The sequence below is a fragment of the Equus asinus genome, chromosome 1 (genome assembly GCF_041296235.1).
Source record: "Equus asinus isolate D_3611 breed Donkey chromosome 1, EquAss-T2T_v2, whole genome shotgun sequence".
In the NCBI taxonomy this organism is placed as follows: Eukaryota; Metazoa; Chordata; class Mammalia; order Perissodactyla; family Equidae; genus Equus; species Equus asinus.
Window position 1 is genome coordinate 134,675,544 of NC_091790.1, and position 16,831 is coordinate 134,692,374.

The 16,831-nt window shown below is 36.6% G+C and overlaps 1 protein-coding gene across 7 annotated transcripts in view; it reads left to right on the forward strand.

The window, feature by feature from the left end:
• Positions 1–16,831, forward strand: part of CDK14 (cyclin dependent kinase 14) — a 550,632-nt gene that overhangs the window by 453,466 nt on the left and 80,335 nt on the right. For all 7 annotated transcript variants that reach the window (XM_014842923.3, XM_070508163.1, XM_070508157.1 and 4 more), the window contains one exon: positions 12,290–12,429. In XM_014842923.3, coding sequence (XP_014698409.1) covers positions 12,290–12,429 — 140 coding nt within the window. The remainder of the gene's footprint in view (positions 1–12,289; positions 12,430–16,831) is intronic.

Below are 16,831 nucleotides of genomic sequence, written 5' to 3' on the forward strand. Positions count from 1 at the left end.
ATTTTCTCCTCTTTTAATGGAAGTTCTTGGTGCAGCAAAGTTTATGAATACAAGTATATTAAAAGGAAAGCTGTGTAGAAAAGTGAAAAACAAATTTTTTTGGTTGTGGCATTCCACCATATGATAGTCACAAAGCTGAGGACATTACTAGGACTTAGTGGAATATAAAATGCCGATAGTCATGTTTTTGCATATGGAGGAGATTTTGTAAAACTAACTACACTATTAAGGGAATATTGAGTAGGAAAGTGAGAATCAAAGTAAATACCACAAGTGAAAAAAAAAGCACACGCTTTCAATAGGATGCAGTATTTATGGATGTCTGAATATGTTGGTTGTAGAAAATGTTTTTGTTCACTAGAGGGAAAGCAAAAAGCTAAAATGACCTCACTATGGACTTGAGTATGACTTTCAGGAGTTTAAAGAGAGCTTTTAAAATTCATATTTTGAAAGGAAATTTTATCCTGTGAAAAAACGCATGCGGTGATAAAAATTACAAAGAAATAGAACGATATATTTGCTCAGACCTATAGACACAAGAGTAAACATATCAAATTGATTAAAAAGTCATTATCTCTGGGTTACAGACTTATGAGATGTTCTTATTTTCTTTTGTATGTTTAAGATTTTTTTTTTAATTCTCTAGGGTGATGGTGTCTTTTATAGTGAGAAAAAATATGATATAAAAAGAGTGTTTAGAGGGATGATGTAGAGAAGAGAGCATGAGCATTTGAGGCATATACGTGCTCTGCCCCTCACTAGCTGTGTGATCTCAGCTGTCTGGCTCCTCCTTTCTGAGCCTCAGTTCCCTTGTCTGTAAGGATGGATAATGATGATCATCTTAGATCTGGGCATGTAGAATAGGGTGATAACATGTGAAAAGTCTCTATCACATAGTAAATGCCCAGTAAATGCTTCGTCTCCTTTGTGTACCTTCCAACAGTAGTGAGAACAAGGGTGTCATTTGCTGGCTGGTCATGTCTTTTGTAATAATCAGGGGAGATCGGATAGTTCAACAGGTCATTGGTTCAGTGTGCAATCTAGGAGACACCATGCAACAGGGAAGACAGACATGAGGCTCCTTGTAGGAGCAATAAGCAATAAAAGGTATTTTGACTTTTCTTCCTAAAGATCATCGGGCCCTTGTAGAGGACACTCAACTATTTAAGAGTCTCCATACAATTCTTGTTTTAGACATAAGCATACAGGCCAGTTCTTCTTTACATCATAATGAAATCTTATATTTTCAAATTCCAGATACAATGTCATAAGATAAAGAAGCTGAAATTAAAGTCCCTAGCAGATATATTCTTCATTTGCCTCGAAGTAAACTTCAATAACCCATGAGCTCTGACCTAACTGAGTTTTCTTTCATATTGATTTAAATGGGAGAACTGTTTTTGGTAGTCTTCTCCGATCCTAACCATTTAATAACTATAACCTACAAGACAATAATTGTCTTTTTTTTAAGGAGTACGGAAATATTCTCTCTTCTGTATCAGCATAGGGTGCTAACTGTATATCTTTTCCGTTAAAAAAACTTTCTTTTTTACATTTTCTTATTATCTTGGATCATGTCCTGTCTCTAAGGAAATAAACATGTGAAGGGAGAGTTCTGTGGAATGTTAACTGCACTGGTATTTTTCTTCCTTTTATCATGCCCCAAGATTCACCAAAGCTGATATAAATTCACCATGCCTTCTTTAAAAAGCGTAGCAGCAAGGCATTCTTCCTGTAGGAGTCAGACTGTAAAAGGTGATTTCCTTTTACTCCATTTGGTTTAAGCCTGTAAAAAGCATTAAGTGAAAAATCTGATATATTTGTTAGGGCATTTATTGCATTACTAAGTTATATTTTCAGTTCTCAGTGAAAGGTTTATTGAGAACATAAACTTTGAAGAGGTTTTGTTCAGGATTAAAGGTATATTTTTTTCTTCTCTTTTGGTGAAATAATATCACACAAAATGATGCCTTTCAGGAGTTATTTTTAGCACTGTTTACAGTTGAAGGACCACTGTTCTATTCTGGTGAGGCAGCTATCAGCCTCCAGACAGCCTCTGATGATGAGATTTGTAACTTCTATAGGTTTTTTAGAAGAATGAAAGGCTGTGAAGTTCCATTTTCCATTAACTCAATTTACCATAATACAGATGCGCCAATAAGTTAAACTGTTCTGCGGGAGCCTTTTATAGTGAACATATTTTTCAGTGTCCATGTAATTTGGACTAAATATTTATAACTGATCCATCTGAAATGTAAAACATAAGCCATTGCTAAAGTTTAATATGTATTGATTTTTGGGGGGATAAATGAAGATTTAAGTTTAAACTCTTGATGCAATCTTTTATCATCAAAAATGAGAGTTGTCTTTTTCAGATGAAAAACTGCTGTAAGCAACCACTTTGAGTTCTGGAAAACTGGATAATATTTCTCTAAAGCATGATTCTCTAAATAGGATAGATATCAAAAACATCACAGGGCAAAACATTCACTAACAGTTTACTTTGTTTCATTCTTGATTTCCTAAAAACGTTTTGAAAACTTGTGAAATAATAAGATGCCTATAATCAATTTAAGCAAGTTATGGTAAGAAAAGGTCAATCTTTACAGCAGTCCTGTGAAGTTGGAGAGGGCTATACATTTTATCCTGGTCTATATCCAGAAGTCAGAAAGGTTACACATGGTGTGATGTCCTTCAGGTGACAATGGAGTCCCATGTGGGAGGAGGTCATGTGGGTATGCAGGTCTAGTTTATGATTGGATGTAACTATAGACAAATAACTGCGAAGATGGAAATAAATTCCGCTGAATGCACATCCTTTGAGTTTTGAGGATATTCTACACTGACTTGTGAGTCTAGAATTTTCCTAAGTATTCTGTCAGTTTTCTCTTTCTCATTACAAGGGTTAATGATTAATATATTTTTGTTTCTTTTACTGAAGTAAACTGTATCCTCTTCTATCCTGTCCTTCAGTCAGAGGATTGAAAAGTAACTATTTGTACCTCTTCTGCTGGTAGCCACGTTATTAAAGTAAAATACTGAACAAAAATTATAGAATCATGTAATCACTAGTCCATTAAATCTATGAATCTTTTCTAAAACATAAGTGAGGTACAAATATAACTCCTGACAGGTTTGTACTATCTTATACAAGAAAAATGTCAGTTTTTGGCAAGCTCTAACAAATCTTAGAGTAATTTGTTTTAATTATATTTTTTGGGCATATAGATTTAGAAGTTACGTGTGGTTAATAAGTTACTTAGAAGTGCATATGGGTTATAGATTTTATATAAGCTATTAAAAAATTAAACTTTACAGCTCAAAAAAGTCACTGCTACTAGGTACTGGGGAAGAACTGGAGAGGAAGTTAAAGTAGAATCTGCAGAAACATTGCAGTGAAGTAGTTAACCGAGTCTCTCCCATAAGCAGGTTGAATGGAAGCATGACCTACCTTTGTGGTCATTAAATAAAACTAAGTTCAAGTACACAGGGGCTTTTGTTTAAAAGAATATAACGTGAAATTCACTTATATTAGCCTTCTCCATAAATATTTTATGGTAATATCTGCATCACTGAATTTATGAAATATAAATATAAAAATCTATAGATTCACATTACTACATGGGAAAGGCTAGTATAATTATGTCATAAATTAACCCATTTTTTTTAAGCCAGACCACTCATTTTGATTTCATAGTGAACTTAAATGTCCAAAGACTCCTCTTTTTCCAGGGAAGGCAGAAAATAGTAATAAATATAATCAAAGCTAGAAAATTTGGGGGTAAATATTATCTAGGTAAGCTCTGAAACCCAAAGCAAAGATTTAATATTTTCCTTTTTTGACTCACTTTTTGGCAGTTTATAATACTCTTAAGAGTGTCGGTGCTAACATTTTCAAAAACTTGATTCATTCACATCCTGCTGAGGGCTCTTCAGCGCTTTCTGTACTTTCTCACTAGGTAGAGTTTACTGCAAGGGCAACTATGTGTTGAGTAAGGGTTAGATCTGAAGGAAAGTCCCAGCAGTGTGGATTAATATGACCAGCTTTGGGGATTGTTCATCTTGTCCATGTTAAGGCTGGACTCTCCCCGTTGTCTTTATTTGATGTAGGGCAGTGGAGGTATTAACAAGGATATAGAAAGAATAGTCACTTCAGCAGTAGAGTTCAGAATTAAAGTAAGAGAGAAATATAGAAAAGTATAAGGTGTCCTTAAGGAAAACTTTAAAATAACTCAATAACATTGACCAACTGGGTAACAGCTTGGTGCGTATATATATATACACACACATATATATATAAGCAATAAATCTTTGGCATGACATGTCACAGACACTAAGATTTAAGAGTCAGAAATCTGGATACTCTCCATTTTGTAAGTATGACCCTTTGATTATCTGGATCAAATAAAATAACACATGTGAAAGCACTTTGTAAACTGTAGAGCTCCCTACAAATAGCGTTATCATTATATAGCATTCTGACAGTCAAGAGAGCTGACCATTATGGGAATGAGTGTCTGCCAGGGAGGCTATGTTATTAAACAGTTGCGCTAGAATAAATGAATGAGAATTGAACAATTTTCTATGCACAAGAGAACACAACCTATTTATGGAAACTAATATAAAATGTTATCTGTTTACCTTGAAGGGAGGAATCTCATTAATTTTTTCTTATAGCAGCACATTGACAAAGGACATCTCAGCATTAAACAACTCCATGTCTTCATTGTTAGTGTAACTGAGAGTCTTGCCTCTCACTTCATTGCACAGCCCAACACCTGGAGTTGAGAAGTTCACAGCACAGACCTAAATCTTTCCTTATATTGGTTTTTATTTTCCCCAAGAGTTTATTCCAATGGCAGGGATTCCCCTTATGTTCTACTTGACCAATTACTGACCCCTCTTTGCAAATGAATAAATTTGAGCCTATTTTCTAAAAATCAGTCGCTTTTTGAAAAATCAGGGCAGTTTTATGCCACAGTCCTCCCTCTAAGTCAAAAGCTTTGATAAGAAGGTGATTAAATGAGCATTTTCCTTTTGATGTATAGACCAGAGAGAGCGGTGCATCTGACAGTTCTGTTCAGTTATAGTTGAGCAAACAGTCAGATTTGTCTTTATGGGTGGGTGGCCTTCTTTTCAACCGTTCTCAAGAGGTCAATTGTTGTATAATCTGATGGCTGGTGCCCAAGTTGGCATATTTGCCACAGAGACAATGTGTGCACTGTCAAATGAAAGGATCTGGGCCCTCTGGCTTTCCTCTGTGAAGAGTGTGGCAGTGAGTGAAGTGTGAATGTAGAGACCCTCCACATCACTCACTCCAGGACGCTCTATTTCCAACTCTGTAAGACAAAGCACACTATTATACTCCACACAGAGGCCCACAATGTATGTAGTCCTCTCCCATCATAGAATGCAAGTAAGGAATATTCTAGAACTTTTTGTTCCCTTTTATTTCTTTGTAGGCTTTCATATGGAATTCAGTATCTCCATTGAAAGCTCTAATAAGTAAGTTGAACCTACTACTCTACTTTTTATGTCCAGCTTTCATGATATAAAACTAATAAATCCCAGTGAAGATTTTTATAAAGACATTTAGAAGTCAACTCTTGGGGAAAGAAAATGTAACTTGTCTTGTTCTGTGAGTAGAGGTATCATCATTTTTAGACAAAGTCTTTTGGATCTACAGTGTAAGAAACAAAAAACTTGCGGTCCCAGTTTATAATGTAGCTTTAAAAAGACAAGGACCAATTTCCTTCCCACTTCCCAAAATCAAAGAAGGGTGACATCCTCTGGGGGATGTATACTTTGAAGATATTCCTTAAGGACCAGGACTTACCCTAAAGATGTTTTGCTCAAAAATGATTATTTACTTTTTAAATTCATGTCTCTCAGGTAAGGTAAAACCTCTGTAGGTATAACCATTGATATCCTCAGTCCTCAAGCAGACACTCAGTCATTCAACACATGTTTCCCCACACCATGCCAGGAACCATGCCTCACAGGAAGTAGCCCTTTTTGCCTTGCCAGAGCCCTGTTCTACCTCTTTTTTGCACCATCATTTTCGTCCTCCACTTTCAATTTGATCTTCTTACTTCATGGAAAGAACTTCAAAAGTTTGTATTTCAGATACTAAAAAATAATCTGAGGAGAGATGTCTGAAACATGAGAATAAAGGTGATTAAATAAGTGATAAGCATGGGTAAATCTAAATAATAATACAATGGCAGTGTTTAATGTGTGTCCTTAAAAGCATAGAAAATGGAAATAAAATATCAGACAATAAGAACATGAGAGATGGGGCTAGTGTCATCAGAATTAAAGTGTTCTGATGTTCTTATATAGTTTGGCAGGAGAGTAAAGATCAAGTTTAACTCTAGACTGTAAGTAGTTAAAAGTTAGGTAGTAAAGGAGCCATCCACGTGGAGAACCGAAGGTAAACGTATAAGGGGTGGAAGTTTCGTCTGATATCCTTGATGGTAAAAAAATACTCGACCAACTTACCCCCAACAAGGACACCACTGGCCACAGATTGGGCAGTTCTGTGGTGTTCTTGGTCACATATTTATTAAGTTTCTGAAGAGCAGTGGAGATTATTGCCAGGAACACAGCGTGACCTCTGTACAGACAAGTCTATACAGCAAGACAAGTGAACTACAGAATTTTGTTACTTTTCCGCCAAGAAGCTCCATAAAAGGGGTTGTAGGATTCAGGAGGATTGAATTGAAATCAGGAAAGCATTTTACAAGAATTCTGACCCAGATGGGCTAAACCAGGGGAAACTTCCTTTTTTTTTTTTTTTCTTTTTTTTTTTTTTTGAGGAAGATTAGCCCTCAGCTAACTACTGCCAGTCCTCCTCTTTTTGCTGAGGAAGCCTGGCTCTGAGCTAAGATCCGTGCCCATCTTCCTCCAGTTTATACGTGGGACACCTACCACAGCATGGCTGCCAAGCAGTGCCATGTCCGCACCCGGGATCCGAACCAGCGAACCCCGGGCCGCCGAGAAGCGGAACGTGCGAACTTAACCGCTGTGCCACCGGCCCGGCCCTGGAAACTTCCTTTCTTTTGCCTCATTACTGGCTTAAAGAATCAGCGGTGCTTGCTAGAGGTTCATTTCACTTTCGGTTACTCCCAACCTCATACTCAAAGCACTGACAGTTTCAAGTGAAGTATATTAAAGTAGACTTGAGTTTCTTTATATCATTCTTTACATCACTTCTGTATTCTGTATTCAAATTTTTTAATTCTTTCATAATCCTATTCAGTGGTTTTTAAACTAAATTAATGTGACTTGAATGAGCCGACCAGCTCTTGTGAAGTCATACACAGGACGGTGCAATCATTGCAACCTTAAACAGATTTATAGAGGAACTTACAAAGTGTGGCATTACCACAATAGTAAGAATATGTGAAGCAACTTACAATACTGATCTTTTGGAAAAAAAAGGTGTCCAGCTTCTGGGTTGGCACTGCCGTCCAACCAGACTGTTGATGACTGGTTATGTCTTGTGAAAATGAAGTTTCTTAAGAACCTGGCATTGTATCAGTCACATATTGCGGGACTTAGGAGAGCTCTAATGCTTGTTGCCCTAGCATTAATTGAAGGTGGAATGACATATGAAGATGCAGTAAAGTTCGTAAGACAAAAGTGGAGTAGAACTTTTAAAAGCAGGCAACTTTCGTATTTGGAGTATTGTCCTAAAATCCAGCTGCACTGCATAGATACCAGTAGTCATGGAAACTACTGTTGCTGTCAATAAAACTGGGCTGCTTGATACTATTGCCTTGGAAATGGAACGTAAGACACGACCCAGTTTGTTGTACATTTTAGCCAATGTGTAGGCTTGGTAAATGATAAATCTAATGACGCTTTCATAGGAGTATTGATAAGCAGTTTTATCAGGCCTAAAGCTTGGCAGAATTGCAGCCTCTGTGTTTGGATTATAATCAGCCTGTTTAGAAACTGAGCAAAAGATTCTTACTGTTCAGCATTTAAAACATGCTTATCATTTTTATCAATTGACCTTTCCTGAAACCGTGCAGTATTGAGTTATGTCTTTTTCAAATCTATTCTGTGCCAGAATCTTATCAATATATAAGAAATTTAAAGAACTAGGTGCCAAAATACCCAGTACAATACCTGTATATTTTTAATATCGTACAGAATTAAAATCCCAGAAACTATCCCAGTCTAGATTTTCTGTGGTTTATCCCTTCAGTCATTTCAAGAATTGATGGTAGAGCCTAAATGGCTATTTGCCTGCTACTTTATGTTTATATCTCCCATATTTAAAACAGTATACATCAGGTTTGTGTGACCACTGATTTTGTTGGCTTTTGACCAAGTCTTATAATGATTTTTTAATGTCTTTATTCTGTCAATCTCATTTTGTGCTGTTATGAAATCCTCGGTTTTGAAAATCACAAACCTCTGGTTGAAAAGTTCATGTAAAGTACACATCATCAAAGTCCACAGAAGCACATATCTTTAATGTCTCCAGACAAAAATGTCTTAAAATTAGTTTAATGTTTGCACTTTGGGGTGCAACTTAAAAGAGAAGGCCTGAAAAAAGAGTGAGAGTGAGCTATTTTTGGTAAAATGGTGTGCTTGTCTTGTGCAGGACATCTGGTATATGCCCTTCAGTTTAGCACACATTTTTTAAAGGTAGATTATGCTCTGTTGTTGTAGCTAAAATAATTCTTAATTGTAAAATTTCTGAAAATCCTGTAATTTTTCCCATTTTTATTGGAAGTTGTTTGCCAACTATTGCTGTGTGAATTTTTTCCTTTTCTCTCAATCTTTCTTGCAAAAGGAGGAGTTAATTTCTGCTGATGCATTGAGCAGATATCTAATATTTTATATTCCAGTTGAACTATGTAACTTAATATTTGTATACTTGATAATTTGTGTTATTATGTAATTGATAAAATGATGCTGTGTATTAATGTTAATTCAATCATACATATATATATATGCTGTATATGCATATATATATACTATCTGGAATGTATGATTATAGTTCTTTGGGAGAAATAATTTGTCAGCATCCACTAGCTTGTAAAAACTTAGTGCAAGAGTTTCAACATCTAAATAAATATTGAAATGCAAAAAAGAAAAGTTAAGAGTAATCACTAAACTCATGGAAAAAGAATGTATAACTTATAAAACAGAAGTTGGAAAATGTTGAATTTTAAAACTCAATGCCAGTGAAGGCAGGAAAAGGAGAAAAAAAGATACATCAGGACAAAAGAATGCAAGATTAAGATGGTAGCAGTAATTCCAAATATTATCAGTAATCACAAAATCTAAATGGACTAAATTTTTTCCTTAGAAGATGGGATTGTTTAATTGGATAAACATTAAGCCCAGCTATATAATATTTGTGAAAAAGACACTGTAAAATTATGGATATGAAATGTTAAAAGTAAGAGGGTGACAAAAGGTATGCCAGGCAAATATTGAACAAAAGAAAGCTGAGGTCATTAAATTAATATGAGGAAAAAAATGAACTTTAGCCCAGAAAGCTTTATTAAAGATAAAAAGGGTCACTACAGAAGGATTAAAGACAATTTAGTAGAAAGAGATAACGGTGCTAGACTGTTTTGCATTTAATTACCCATCTTTACAATGCATAAGACAAAAATTGATGGAATTACAAGGAAAGATTTAAAAATCCACCATCATAATGGGAGATTGCACACAACAACCACAATCATTCTAACATTCTGATAAGGTGCACTTAATGGCTTGGAATAAAACTTACAAATAAGGTATCCTGGAAGTGTCATATCTCAGACAACTTAGATGGACTCAAAAAGTGGTTCCAGTAATGGCAAAGACTCTGATGTTGAAAATGCATATGGAGAGTTGGAATAAAAGTGGTTCTTGAAATGCAAGTGAGGAAATAGCAAACTTTCTAAATTAAAATTTTATATAGGGGCCAGCTCCGTGGCCCAGTGGTTAAGTTCGCCGGCCCCGCTGCAGCGGCCCAGGGTTCGGATCCTGGGCGCGGACATGGCACCGCTCGTCAGGCCACGTTGAGGCAGCATCCCATATCCCACAACTAGAAGGACCTGCAACTGAGATATACAGCTGTGTACGGTGGGGGGGGGGGGGGGGGGGGGGGGTTTGGGGAGATAAAACAGAAAAAGAAAATTTATATATAATTTAAATATTTGTGTATAGAGTAAATATCACAAATAAATATTTGATTATTTCATCAAAATTAAAGTTAGTCGATTTGGGAGATGTGAAATGAGATCATCTTATATTGGTGAATTCCTTATATTTAGGTTTATATATATTAAATTTAAATGTGATCAACAATCTATTGCAAAAACAAGGTACAGCTATGAATATTTATAGTTCTTCAAAATAGTAAGACCACACTTCAAGTATGGTTTCTGGCTTCTTGGAGCTGGAGGGACTGCACACATAATGCAGTGTATCACACTTGTAACAGAGGCAGGACTAAAACTCAGATCTAGTCTCAATCTTGCACTGTTCTATTTTATCAAAGCTATATAAAATTGATACCAATGTGTTTTTCACTGTGATTATATATAAACTGTACATTCAATCTAAGAGCATTTTTTCCCATAAAGTCTACCTATCTCAAACTTTGCATTTGATATTTTAAAAAAACATTAATGAAAAGTTTATAGTAGTGAAAGAGTCTTAGACAGGGGAAGGAATAATTTGGATGGCCCTGGCCCCTCTTAAAGGAAAGGAAAAAAAAAAAAAAACTGTAGAGAATTTTGAGAATGCCTCCTTTTCCTGCAGACAAATTTTTCTTTGCCAAGTAGAGACATTTTAAAACAATCCATTGATCAGTTTTTGAGAAACAGCCATTGTAGGAGCCAAACACCAAACTCATCTTTGAGAACTTCCTGTGTGAAGTTGGAGAGAAGCACTCTTAAGTTGGATCTTTGGAGTCATATTTTCCTTTGCTCATCTCCCTGTCTCTTCCTGTACCCAAGTTCATTACCTCCTTTTCTCTTCCTCACGCCCAATCCTACCTGCCCCCATAACAATTTTAAATCAGTATTAAAGAGCTCTTGACGATGGGGAGGGGGAGAATTGATGGTCATTGAGGAAACATGTTTATTGGCTAATTGGATGTTTTGTAGCTTGAAGACTTTTGAAAAAATACCCACTGGCAGAGGCAACTTTCCTTCGCAGTCGTCTGGCTGCCTCTGACAGTCACTGCACTTACTGCATTTTGTTGCAGAAGCTCAGGAATCTGTGGGTAAAAGCCTTTAGAAATGATGTGAGCATGGCAAATATAAACCACGTTACAGTTACAACTCTTGATGGGTTTGAATCGACTCGACCTGCTAATTAAGCAATCCACTACCTTCTCCAGCTCCCACTTAGCTTCCATTGCTATGGAACATTAGGTGGGAACAGAATTCCATTATTGGACTATAAAAAATATGAGTGTGAAAAAATGCCTAGGAAAGTGCTAAACACATGTTCAACTATCCATAAATGGCAGCCACCATTAAGAATACTTTTGTTTTTATTATGTTGGTTATCTGAGCTTGATTGCGCTGAGCAGTGAAAGAGAAATTCCATGAAAAGCAACGCTAACCTGGACTATGTGGTCTGCTACCCATTTAAAAGTTGTACCACATGGAAGACTTTATTTCTCTGCTTTGTGGTAATATTGAGACACATATTTTCTATCTGCTGTTGTTTTAAAGGTCATCTTGAATTGATTTAGCCCCACAGGGTTTAAGCATATGCCCTTTATTAACCTGCATGTTAACATTTTGACTGTTTATATTTGACAGTGTACTTATTTCCAATCATTTTATATTCAGTGTAAGAAAATGTAACTTAGAAGAAAAGTAACTTTAGTAACTAGAGAATTTAATAACAGTTTTATTCTAGTTCTCCTAGTTATTTGGTATTAATTTTCCTATAAATATATCCAGATGTGTATGCAGTCCGTAGATTCTATGAACAAATTCTGGCAACTATTTGATAAATTATCATCTGAAATTTTCTGCCTCTCGACCTAGTTCTATCCTGAAAATAGCAACTCTTTGCTTATAGTGGAAATATTTTAAATCAATGAGACTAGGATATCAAGAGCAAAAGCCAGTTTAGAGTAACAGATAATCTGGGAACCAACCTGAATTCTGCTTTTGTTTATTTCCCACAGGTAATTTAACTTGTTTTCTTTGCTGGGAATAAATAAGTCCAGAAGAATTAGGCGAGCCTTATGGCTTGTTTAGTGGATTTTCTTGTTTGGTCTGATTTCTCTCTTTTTTGCTTGTGTTTTTAGGCTCAGCTACGTGAATCATGCAGAGGATCTGGCCTCCAAGCTCCTACAATGTTCCCCAAAGAACAGACTATCGGCACAGGCCGCCTTGAGCCACGATTATTTTAGTGACCTGCCCCCACGGCTATGGGAACTGACTGATAGTGAGTATGACACATCCACAACATCCAATCAAAGCAAAGACATCATTTCAGCTTCTATGTGTAACTTACATGGAGAGACGTTCTTATGTTTATCTGTGCATATGTAAGAGTATGTATGTTTGTGTATGCATTACATGTATCCATATGTTTGTGTGTGTGTCGAGAGAGAGAGAGCGAGGGAGAGGGAGAGAATGAGGGAAGGAGGGTTGTGTGTGTGTATATTTGGTGGAATCTTGCCATTCAATTGCTAGCTTACCAGACACAGGAAGAAAATGGATTCCTTTTTTGCTATCTCTGCTCTGCAGTCTGCAGCTGCATGTCTTTGTATTTGATTATGTGTGTGTCCAAAAAAATGATCTGAGCAGTCAGAAAGGAAAAGGAAAATATGATTTACATACTTAGTGCTTTATGCATACAGTACTTTTTAACTGGCTGCAGTACACAGAAGAGAAATGATTTATTTCTGTTTGATTCTCAGAGACCATCTTGGTTGTAACAATAACCTTAAAAAGGGTTGCCATGCAGTGAGCTGACGAACAGAGTTGGCAGTTGGCTAATGCACTGAATTGACGTGTAAGAACTAAAGACATATAATTCATTTTAACTACAAATGCTCTTGCTGCTCATGCAGACAGCTCTTCTCTGGATCTTTTAAAACAAAACACATTCCTGGGTGGGTTTTTGTTTTGTTTTTACAGAAGTGTTCATATTTACACAGCCTTTTTCAATTACATTTTAAATATTTTGGGGAGGATTTATGGCTGGGAGGATCTCATCTTTCTTCCAAAGTGTGAAACAGAATTCTCGTGAAATTTTGCAAAACACTATCACAGTAAGAACATTTTTGTTCAATGGTGATAGATCTTTCCAAATGCCAATTAGAGATATTTCTTCTCCTACTCTTTTCTGATTGCCTTAAAAATTAATATACTGCATATATGCATAGGCATTTACAATTTACTAATCCTGGGTATATATCACTCACCATAAATATACATAAAGTTATTTCTTTTATCTCTTAGACTTTAGATTTTCCCCCACATTGTAATATTGGGTTCTCCTTGACAACGATAACACTTTATTTTGGAACTAAGAAGCAACTCTTCTTGGGTATTCCTAACCTAAACCTTTTTTGATATCCCACATTTAAATTCTAATTACTTTTTTTAACCCTAGATATATTAATATAATACCTATTTTAATATATTATATAGATATGTTAATCTATTACTATTAATCTATTAATACAGATATATTAATCCATTTCTCCTATGCTTAGTAAATCTTCTTTAACATTTCATATATTTCCAGTCCATATTTATTCTATATTCTGCCCTACTTCCTTTCTAAAAATCTACCCATTGACCATTACAACAGCTATCCCCATTAAAAAAAAGAAAAATTAAAGATGAAATCCCTATGGCAAAATAATGAATTGGTGACACATCTTCCCATACTGAAAAAAAATGATGCAAATAGGCTCGCTCGTTTATGGCTCATCAAAATCCAGAATATGGTTTGTTTTCCCATTTAGTAGAACTTGTAACTTGGTATCACTCCTCCTTGGTGACATCTCAATCCCATCTGACTCAATGATTGAGTTTAAGCCAGGATTTTGATGGTCTATGAATTCTGAATTCTGTAGTAGTACTTTTCTGTTAATATGGACTTATTACCCACTTGCCACTTAGTTTATCAGCCAGTGGTTAAATCCAGTTTCTATCAGGAAGTAAATGCCTACACATTATCACTCAGCAGCAGGCTGCCAACGGAGACAGACTTGTCCCCGTCATTAACAAGCACAATGTATGCAGAACACCAGAGGGGAATTAAAACCACAAAAAATACCTCAGGGTGGTATTTTTAATATGAGAATTTAATTTGTAATTTCACAGATTAAGAATTTTGGCTGCATTAATCCCTTTATCAGCTCACAGCAGGCTATTTGCAGAAGCATAACCATAAGGCGATATTCATTGGCAGAAACACGTCTTTGCATAACGTTAAACATCAGGAGCAGTGAAACCTTTTGAAGGGGGCAGAATAAAGATGAAAAATCATTATATTTTTAAAGCAAGATTCTGCTAAATGCCTCCGGTAACAATTTTGAGTTACAGAAATGCTATTTCTGTGTCTAGTAGATAATCATTATGAAGCATAAATCCAGTCACTAGAAAGGACAATCGCAGTATTAAATACTACAGTCATTTCCATTTAGAACAACGTGGTAGTCCTTGTAAACATGTTTATAAAACAAAGAATTCCTAGACTTTGGGAACTAGTTCTTTTAGGTGAAATGACTGGTTTGGGTGACTGTTATCTAGGTTAATACTCTGCAAACTATATTTAGAAATTCTTAAAATTAAATTTTACATTATTATGGAGTCTTGTAAAAGTTCACCACCTGGCAAATGGCAGCAGCAGCAATAGCCTCACGTGCTTCCTTTCCAAGGGGATTTGGAAGGAGGTCCAGAAGTGTTGGCAAGAAGTGTTGCAGAAGCAATAAATGGATTGTCTTGGCAACCAGGTTGTGGTTTGGAGTCATCAATTCCAGGAAGCTCATTGTGTTAGTCAGCCAGGTTGCTATTACAAACTACCATGACTGGAGGGGCTTAAACAACTAACATTTATTTCTCACAGTTCTGGAGGCTGGGATGTCCAAGATCAGAGAGTCAGCAAAAGTGGTTCCTGGTGAGAGCCTCTTCCTGACTACAGACAGGCACCTTGCTGTAACCTCACATGGCAGAAAGAGCGATTTCCCTCTCTCTTCTTCTTCTAATAAAGCCACTAATCTCTGGGGCCGGCCCCGTGGCCGAGTGGTTAAGTTGACGCACTCTGCTACGGCGGCCCAGGGTTTCTCTGGTTCGGATCCTGGACGCAAACATGGCACCACTCATCAGGCCGCATTGAGGCTTGAGGCTGTGTCCCATGTACTACAACTACAAGGACCCACAACTAAAATATACAACCATATTCTGGGGGGATTTGAGGAGGAAAAAGCAGAAAGAAAAAAAAAGCCACTAATCTCATCATGAGGGCCCCACTCTCATGACCTCATCTAACCCTAATTACTACCCAAAGGCCCCATCTTCAAATACCATCACGTTAGGGTTAAAGGCGTCAACATAGGAATTTGGGAGGGACACAAATCAATCCTTGGCACTCACTTTTTTAAAGATAGCTCATAGTATTTTTAAAAAGAATACCCACAAAAGGAAAATACTTATGCAAGCATAAAGCAGAACCAGGTTAAAAGGAGAAGATTGGAACAAGAATAAGTTCAAAGTGGCCTGGAGCCTTCTTGGCCTACTTTAATATATCAGACCCTGCAAGAAGAGCATCAAGTGTTATCAGAGGCTTGGTTACACAGAGTACTGTACACATTCAGTGGATTAGTATAAACATGAAGGTGCACACTTGTGCCAGACTCTTCTTTGCTTTGGAAGAACATATAACAATATAATATCTTTCTTTATTGTACTATTCCTTAAAACCTCACCAGTTTACGTAATACCAAAATTTAGAAGTAACGTGTTAATGTGTCACTGAAGCAGGAATTATAAATTCATCAAGCAGGAATAATGGTACAGTTACTTGGGGATCTGGCAGTTAAAGCTGGCTAATTCTGGTGGCACCCAGTCATTCTTCTCCTATCCCGAAACCCCAACAGCCTTGCCCCACTTCTTCACAAAGATTTAATTGCAGGGAAGTAAATGGAGGGCTGATGTAGAAGAAATTCATTACTTTTCCCAAATACACCACAGGGCATTCTCCTGTGTATACTATCAAGTTACATAAATTATTGAAGCTGAACTACCCTTGTCAAAGTAAACGAACAAAATACACTTCATAGCGCAGAGTCCTTGATTTTATTACATTCATTTGCTAATTCACAAAACTCAAATCTACAGTGAAAGAAGGCCAACAAATTGTTGCAGTGTGAAGAGCACTGAACTGGGAATCATACCACCTGGATGCTCACTTCCGCTCTGCTAACTAGCTGGCCAACCTTGGACAAGTGCCTCAGTCTCTGTGGGCTTCTGATTTCTCAGTTAGAGACACAGGGATCCCTAAGGACCTTTCCAGCTCTGACGTTTGTAGGTTTTCCTACTTATTGCTATATGTGTTCTATATGTTATCCTAAAACAACATTGTGCCATTAATGTAGCTCCATGCCATCTTTTTAAAAGTAAAACAAACACACCTAGTTCAAATCTATCTGCTGCTTCTACTTCCTAGACTTGCATTCTCTTGTGAATCCTTTTGAACCAGGCATTTGTGCCCAAGGCTCCAGAATTGCTGTTTTCAAAGTCTCTCTCCGTTGGTCTTTTCCCAGCCCTTAGCTTGATTCATCAGCAGAATTCAACACAGGTGACCACCATTTCCTCCTAGAAACATTTCC